The 8,503-nt window shown below is 42.9% G+C and overlaps 1 protein-coding gene across 1 annotated transcript; it reads right to left on the reverse strand.

Moving 5' to 3' along the window:
• Window positions 1-2,695: 2,695 nt before the first annotated feature.
• HMX2 (H6 family homeobox 2) lies at window positions 2,696-5,132 on the reverse strand. The gene is made up of 2 exons (XM_048857723.2): window positions 4,587-5,132; window positions 2,696-3,604 (listed from the first exon to the last, which is right to left on the reverse strand). Exons 1-2 carry the CDS (start codon window positions 4,864-4,866, stop codon window positions 3,057-3,059), a joined length of 828 nt encoding a protein of 275 aa, XP_048713680.1. The 5' UTR covers window positions 4,867-5,132; the 3' UTR covers window positions 2,696-3,056.
• Between the last annotated feature and the right edge of the window lie 3,371 nt (window positions 5,133-8,503).

An 8,503-nucleotide genomic window follows, 5' to 3' on the forward strand; every position in this document is an offset into this window, starting at 1 on the left:
TCTTGGACATCAAAAGCTCTTCCTGATTTATTTGCATAATCTTACATCGCATTGGGTTTTATTAATGAGAAATGCAAAGGACAATTAGACTCTAAGAAAAGTCAAATTTGTTTTAATTGGAAATTAATTCTAAACGCCTGCTCCCAAAAGTAAGATAGGCAGTTATATAAAATAGTGCGAATGAACTGAAGCTTACGCACTGATTTATTGTATCTTAATACTACCCACAGAGAATCAAAAAGTTTCACGATTGACAGGGGGGGGGGGAGAGACTCTGATTGTAAAGGTTCCTTCAGTCCAATCTGGAATTAGTACTGGCTGCCTTCCGGATCATCCCTAGGAGTAAGCTTCTGCCTTTACCAATGTAAAGAGAGTGGAAAGCAGCCAATTCCACACCGATATAGTCTTGCTGTTGCAAACATGCTGTATATATGACTCAAGATGTCTGCTTCTCACCAAGCTAACAAGGGTAATTACTAATGGACAATAGAAAAGGCGTCCTTTCATTTCTCTAGTTTGGAGGAGTATGTCAAAGGATTATTTTAAAATGTAGGGGGCTACAAAGGAATCTGAAATATTTTTATTAACAATGAACCTCGAGTGAGATATTTGAATTTATTTTTTATTTTCCTTAATATAATGCAATAAATAAGACTATTTTTGTATGTGTGTATGTACAGAGAAGAGCATGGTGTGACTGTGATCATAAAAAGCTTTTGAAATGCAATAACAGTGTAGTGAAACTTCACATTAATCTCAGCCTCTTATTTCTGGTGTATTTTAGAAAGAGCTGATAATTTAGCTGTTAATAATATTAATTATGGAAGAATCCAGAGTGAAAATGCAAAACGTTTCAGTGAATTCTAATTTGTTTAAATGCCAGCTCTGGGCAAAAATTAAAGATGATAATGTGATTAAATGATCCTGAATCATAGCAAACCATGAGTTTGATTTTCATCTGAAAAATATTCACCCGAAGCCCTTCACTATAGTTTATTGAATTTGATACTCCAAAATACTTTAAACGTCTTTTTCAAATGTTTGGTTTTACATGAAGGGAAACACGGAGAGAGTTTTCATTTCATTACATTTATAAGGATAATGCCGTTATAATCCTCAGGCTCCATTTTTTTGGTGGTAAATGCAATGTCCGTTGAAAGTTATTGCTTCTTAAAATATCTTCCTGTATTCAAAACCTTAACCAAGGAACAGGTGGCTCTGATAAAAATGCAACAGTACCTGCAATTTAAATAACACTTGATGAAGTATTTACTTTTTGTTTAAACGATTCACTTCATCCTCTGTACAGAGGAGGCTGCAGGTGTTTTTAGCACTTGCAAGAGAAGCGGCTGAGCGCTAAAATCAATCATGGCTCCGAATGTCCCATTTCTATTAAAAGGAGCTGGCAAGCACTTTACATGTGATCGTGGCATTTAGCAGAATACACTGCAAACTATAAAAAAACACCCCTCATTTCCGGAAACACTTCTCTGCTCTGATCACTTAATAAAGAAGGTTCATCTTATTTCCAGATAAAGACACCAGGGCTGCTGTGATCCAAATGTATTTGACATTTGCAAGGTTTGGGGACTACAGTCTGTAGTCTACGTTTCCCATTCACGATACTTATAATGGAGGAGGTGAGGAAGAAAAATATTTCTTCACATGCATAGCCTCAGTATGGTTTTCTGGCGAGAAGAGGGGTGTAAATATGAAGTAGAAAAATATCAGACAACAGTGTGCACCTATACAGACAATGCTGATTAGGGGGTACATAGTGGTGGGTGTAACTACATTTAGATATTCTATTTAAAAATGAATGATTAGTTGCAGCATTTTCAATATTTTAGAGTCTTTATACAAACTAAAAGTCACTGGTGTTGATAACTTCTGATGCATTTCGCTTGGCAGAGCCTAAATAGAATGGAAAAGGCTAACATATTATTACAGGTTTCAGAGTAACAGCCGTGTTAGTCTGTATTCGCAAAAAGAAAAGGAGGACTTGTGGCACCTTAGAGACTATCCACGGTATGCATCCGATGAAGTGAGCTGTAGCTCGCGAAAGCTCATGCTCAAATAAATTGGTTAGTCTCTAAGGTGCCACAAGTCCTCCTTTTCTTTTTGCATATTATTACAGTTATTGAAGGTCTCACAGTGACTTGCCTAAGCTAAGATTTTATTTTCCCACTAGACATTTTTTTTTAACTCTTCCTACAGCGCAGCTGCCAGTTTACTTCACTTTGAGTAACTCAATATTTCCAGCCCTGTTTTGATCAGTGCACAGTTCATGTTCGGTTGACTTTGCTGCAAGGGCCTCCAGAAGTAGGTGGAATCCCGCTGGTGGACGTCAGGGGCTCTTGTAACTCAAAAGAAAGAATTATAGCATTTCCTGAATACAGTCGGAAACAGCTGTTGAAAGTTTCTCGTGAACGGAGAGGCGGCACAACTCAAGAAGCGACTGTCCCTCTCCCTGCTAGTTGTAACCTCCTTCACGGCTAACACCACACATGCAGTTCAACAAGAGTGCGCTTTGCGTTTTGAACTGAAATATGCAATCAACTTGGCAAAAGTTACAAACGATGTTTAAAATGTTTTATTTTCTTTAAAAATATTTACAGATCTGAAATATGTTTTTTTTATTTTATTTTCAAGTGATAGAATAATATTCAGGAAAAGGACCCCCCCCCTTTTGAAATTGGCCTATACAGTTGCAGAGACAAATAACCAAGTGCCCTGGGCCTTTTCCTACCTGCACATGTAGATAGAGAGACGGCTGCACTTTGTTTTTAAAGTCCCGTGAAGCTCAGAAAGTCAGCTATGTCTGGTGGGATAATGCATGGCGATCGTACATAAAAACACTATGCCAGCCTAGAACATAAACAAACAAATCGAGAAGATCCGATAAATAAAAATAATGAATACACATGGTGTATTTCTTAACATTGCAAGAAGCACATTTGGTTTCCAGTGGATACAGACGGGTGAAATCTATGGAAGGTCATGGCGGCTATCGGAGAGCTATACAGAGAAGGAGACAGTGCCGTCGGCTTTCAGAGTCAGTAGTCGATCTTGTTGTAGAGATTATAGAGAGGTAAGGCTGACAAGTTGCTGCCTGGGTAGTATAAAGGGGCTGGGAAGGCGATCGACCTGGGCACTGGCACTCTCAGAAGGGAATTGTCTCTGAAAACCAGGGGCATCCCCACTAATGTCTGAGCTGAGGCATGAGCCATATTGGCCGCCTCCAGTTCTGCCGAGAGTTGCCTTTTCCATTTGTTCCTGCGGTTCTGGAACCAGGTTTTCACCTGGGTCTCCGTCAGCTGCAAACTGGAGGCCAAGCAGGCCCTCTCCGAGCTGCTCAGGTATCGCTTCATGTCAAAGGTAGATTCCAACTGGTACACTTGGCTCCGGGAGAAAACGGTGCGGGTCTTCTTTTTGGCTGAATTAGCCTGCCTGTCCCCTCCGTCCCTTTGTCTCTCCCCAGAAGACGGGGAGTTTGGAGGGAAGTGTTTCTCTTTTTCCTCCTTCAAGTCCTGTTGGGATTGGGAGAGGAATTGCGTCCTGTCTGTATTCACCGTCATTGCTCCTCCATTCCCCTTTGGATTGCCTTGAAGAAAACGAACAAACAAGCAAACAAACAGAGATATTCCGCATCAGACACTCTACAGCGTATCCAAAAAAATAAATAAATAAAAAAGCTCTAAACATAGCAAACGCTCATTTTTACTAGCTCCCCAGTGCACAGACACCAGCTAAAGAAAATCAAGCCAATTTCACAGCCGCAATGTGCAGCTCCAAAGTTCCAGTTCATTCTGTTTCCAAGCTCAAGTGTTGAGGAAAGCCAGCTTCCAGAATGAAGAGGTTCTTTACTTTTAAAATACATCCCTTCTATCCTCCGTGAAAATACGTGAATAACAAGGAGTTGGGGGGGGAGAGGGGGAATGGTTGGTTGGTTGTTTTTTAAAGGTGTTTCTTTCCTACAGCAGAAGAGCTGGTAGATCTTACTTTATAGCATAACATTCCACAGCCCGTTTATTCCCAAATAATGCTAAGAACTAACAGCTTTCTTCCCCTTACGCGGGAGCTGTAAAGAAGAACAATCTAAGAAAAGCACAGTTATCAATCATGTCAAATGGATAATCGTTCACAAGGGAAGGAGGAAAATATGCAGGGAAAGGACCAAAATCTAAGGTATCTCTAAACCTTTTGTACCAGATCCGGTAAGGATCCGACACGAACTCAGTTTGGCCAGAAATCAGCCCAAATGTTCCGTGAAACACCACCACCAACAAAAACGAAATAAAAGAACACGCTATGTACATGTTACCGTTTGACAATAGATGTTTTCAAAGGGCTTGTACACCCAAGCGCCCGAGACACTGATTTCCCCTGCGTTTAGACAGACCCCTATAAACTGGTCACAACATACTGTATATTCCACGCTAAGATGTAAATGAAAAGGTTTCACCAGCTAAAAACCCGAGCGAGAAGAGCGAATGCACGGTGGAGAGCTGTCATTCTAGATATTAACATCTAGCGAGGTGGAGATCTACATACTTCCTAAGGAGGCAAATTTGTCCAGTACTTACTGAGACACGTGAAACTGATGGGCTGGTGTTTGTGGCAAGTTTCTTTGGGGCCCTGCGTCTCAGGACAGAAGCAGCCGTGATGTTTCCAGCTCTCCTCCGGCTCCTCTTCCTCTGAGGACACGGACAGACTTAGCTTCCTGCCCTGCCAGGCGCCCGCTGCCTTGGAACTGGGCTCCCTGCCCCCTTCCGAGGTACCGCTGCCCAGGATGGACTGGATGGTAAAACTGGAGATCGGAGCGGCTGCGGGGCAACACTTGCTCGGGTCTTCTTTGTTGCTCATCCTGGGTTCATAAGAAATAAGAGGAAGAAAGCTCTCCCTTTAGAGCCACTCTCGGGGAAGGTGTGTGTGAGTGCGTGTGCCTGAGGGTCTGGGGCGGCTGGGGGGGGCTTGGGTTTCTTGTCTGGGCTTGTTTTGGTTGTGTTTTGGGGTGTGTTTTTGGCGTGTCTTTGCAGGTTTTCCCTGAGCTTGCCCAGCCGGAATGCATGCTCCTTTCTCTCTCAGATCTCTACTGATCTCCAGGCTGCGGGGTGGCGTGGCTTCATTTGCATGGAGGTTACATCTGCCAGGGCCAATCACAGACTGCTGGCAGCCCCGGAAAGTTTCAAAATTCTAGCCCCCCGCAAGCCCGCTGGTTTTCGGGGGGCTGCTGGCTGAAGTCAGCAGAACTGGATCGCAGCCGCTCATTAAGCTTACAAGTGAAGGGCTCAGTTTAAAGCTGGCCGCTAATAGGGAGAAAATAGATGGCAACCAAGCATCTGTCTACGTGTCTGCTCCTTCTCCATCACCTCGTTTGTAACGTTTTGGGTGGAAACTGCGGGTGAACGGATGTGGTCTGAATCGCTTATTTAAAACAGGGGGTTGTTGTTTAAATAAACACATTGTGCATGCCCGTGGGTTTTTGCTCGTGAAATTGATTTACTAGTCTGCTGCCTAACAAGCAACATTTGAGCATACAGATTTAAAGACAGGAGTTTTGACGCTGCACATAAAATGATATAGGACGTCGAGTAAATGACTCCCTTTTCATTTTGTCCTTCCCAGTGTAAGGGGAAATGCTTTTGTATATTTCCAAATGAACTTTTTCAGGAGCCGGGGAGCATTCCTACATCAGAGAGAACACAGCCCCAGCAAAAACAGGCAAACCTGGGAGCAGAAAAAAAAAGCCTCGAATTTATTATCATTATTTAAAATAAAAACGCAAGCAAATTAGATTTAGAAAATTCCAGGTGCTAGAGGAGAATTTGGTTTGATTAAGGCACCGGCTTCCATTTTGTAACTAATATCCTCTCTCCGACCTAAAGAAGGGGTAATTTAAACAAGAAGCGTCTGTTGAGTAACTCCCCAACAACGTCCTAATTAATTATTGGCTGTTTTCAGTGGGCCCCTGAATATTATCTAACAACATCCACCGAAAGATCGAAATGGCCCCCGTGCAGGACTGAATGAATCTCCATCCCAAGTTTAACTGCTTGTCTTTAAGACATTGAGCCAGCCAGACGGCTCACGAGTTATATCAGGCTCACAAAGATCTGACTCCTTTCCGAGTGAGCCAGATTTGCCGCTTGTACACTGCTGGGAGATTGCGGGAGAGATGAAAAGACTAAATGGATTTGAGTTGCCTGGCGCCAAGAAGCCTAGGCAAGGGACATTTAGTAAAGGTATCAATGGTAGGATGCAATCCAACCTAGGAAACGCATTTCCTATCCCAAAACGATGCAGGTACATCCCTAACCTCCTCCGGGGGATGTAATAAGTCTTTGTGGTGCAGCCAGATACCTATATCCATATTAAAATCCTGTTCAGGTGGCATTTCTATTGGGATTTACAAAATTAATTGTGATCGTTGTAACTACACTGGCACTCGCTTCACTTCCTCTGGGGTTGTACATCCTTCATCCAAGACATGAAATTGGAAAGGAAAACTCTCTCTTTCAAAGTCTTAAAACCACTTCCTCTAGAGGAGTTCAATGATAACACGATCATTAAGGGTTGCAACCATCCCGCTCCTTAATCCCGTTACAATTTCATTAGGCTAGGAGGTTACTTATTTTACAACAGTACCTAAGGTGTATTCTAGTTGGCAGAGATGAAGAAGGATGTAACCTGTACTAGTGGCAAATCGGCAGCGATTTGAAAGCTCAGTTCACTGTTGGTTTAATTAAAGCCACTACTTCAGGATTTACACAAATGCACAGCATAGGTACAGTACACCTGGTCAAAATCTGCCTTATCACAGCAGGGAAGTCTGCATACTATAACTTCTTTTCCTTTACCTTCTACAGACATTTCAAAGGGAGCTGGCGGTTTTCCTAAAGTTCAAAGCTAAATGTTGTGGCCCGGGTCTTCTAGCATGAGAACCTCTGCATTAATTGGACGGCCAGTCAATTCCTGTTTCCCCCCGAACTTCCTATTTGTAACCGTGCTATCATACAGTGAACATGTTACTTGCTGCAATATATTATCCAAAGATCATATTCTCACCTGATTTGGATAGCACCATGTCACCGTTGGCATATGAAACATTTGAAAGCAATATGATCAGGAGAATTTCGAAATCTTGTTTAGCTACAGAACTGCATCGGACACGGAAGCACAAGGTTCATAAACAGGTCTGGGAAAACCACACTGAAGACTCCGCGTACAACGGGGAAGCTATTCCGCTAAGAGAAATGCGCGGATAACTATTCTCCAACTTTCAGAGTAACAGCCGTGTTAGTCTGTATTCGCAAAAAGAAAAGGAGTACTTGTGGCACCTTAGAGACTAACCAATTTATTTGAGCATGAGCTTTCGTGAGCTACAGCTCACTTCAGTCCCCGTGCGTTAGATTACATACATTTTCTGATATCCTTATTGGCTTGTGGATGGGTTCAAACATTTTTTCAACCCAGTCTTACACTGTCCCTAATCAGGTTACACAGGGGAAAGAGATCCATGCCTTCTGCCTTCAAACAAAATGGATCCCACCAAAAAGGGCTGAGGTGAGAGGAGGAAATGGGTTTCTCTTTCCTCTGGTCACATATACTGGGGACCCCCTGCTTCAATCTGTTGATTCTTTTAATAACATGTTTGTTCACCCTCCCCCCCAAAAAAATAAAAAACCAAATCCGGGCGCGGGGTGGGAGAGAGTGAATGAGATGGAAATATACAAATCAATATAGACAAATGTCAAGACGTTTTAAAATGACATTTTCATTAACTCCAAGTCACCGTATTATGTCTGGTATATTGAATAAGGTACTTATAATATAATTAGGTATAGCGAGATGACGACTGTTACCCAGACCAGCTGCATAATCTTTAACTACTTAACTACTTGATAGACTCATTAATGGACTAATTGATTAGGAAAAGTGTTCCAACTCCTCTCCCTGCGAGGGGCAGGTGCTGTCCTGCTTTACCACATTAACCTTTTCCGTGCTTTTCAACGGGGTCGAGACACATTACAAATGGTCAGCTTTAATCATGATGTCAGCTCATTAACCCGGAAAGACCCCTCACTGAAATACAATTTAAGAAATCGTCCTTCATTCAGCTCTGCATCCTAGGTACCACCACAGCCCGGCCAAACTCTAGCCAGAAAGAAATAACAACTTTGCCTGAAGTTACCGAACACGCTCGCCAGCCTGTCGTCCTACAAAGGTGGGCGAATTGGCTGTTGGTTGTGGATTAGCCCCGCTTGCCAAAATCCCAAATCCCCAAGCCATTCGGTTCTAGAACCAGGGTGTCGGACAGAAAGGGGAAGAACGCGCGTCGGCACAGAGAGAATTTTTACTTCTGAAATCTCAAGTCCAGCGTGTTGCGAGAAGGAATCGGTGCATAAATCGTGTTCAAACGGTTTCCTTTTTTCCTATTCTAGCAGAGAAAGTAGCGGAGGGCCGGAGCAGGCAGGGATGAAAGCAAACGGTGGGCTGGGGA

This window comes from Caretta caretta, chromosome 7 (genome assembly GCF_965140235.1).
Source record: "Caretta caretta isolate rCarCar2 chromosome 7, rCarCar1.hap1, whole genome shotgun sequence".
In the NCBI taxonomy this organism is placed as follows: Eukaryota; Metazoa; Chordata; order Testudines; family Cheloniidae; genus Caretta; species Caretta caretta.

Coding starts and splice junctions, on each gene's coding strand:
- HMX2 (XM_048857723.2), bottom strand. CDS start 4,866: ATGAGCAACAAAGAAGACCCGAGCAAGTGTTGCCCCGCAGCCGCTCCG. Junction 3,605..4,586: donor CATCAGTTTCACGTGTCTCA/GTAAGTACTGGA, acceptor GTTTTCTTCAAG/GCAATCCAAAGGGGAATGGA.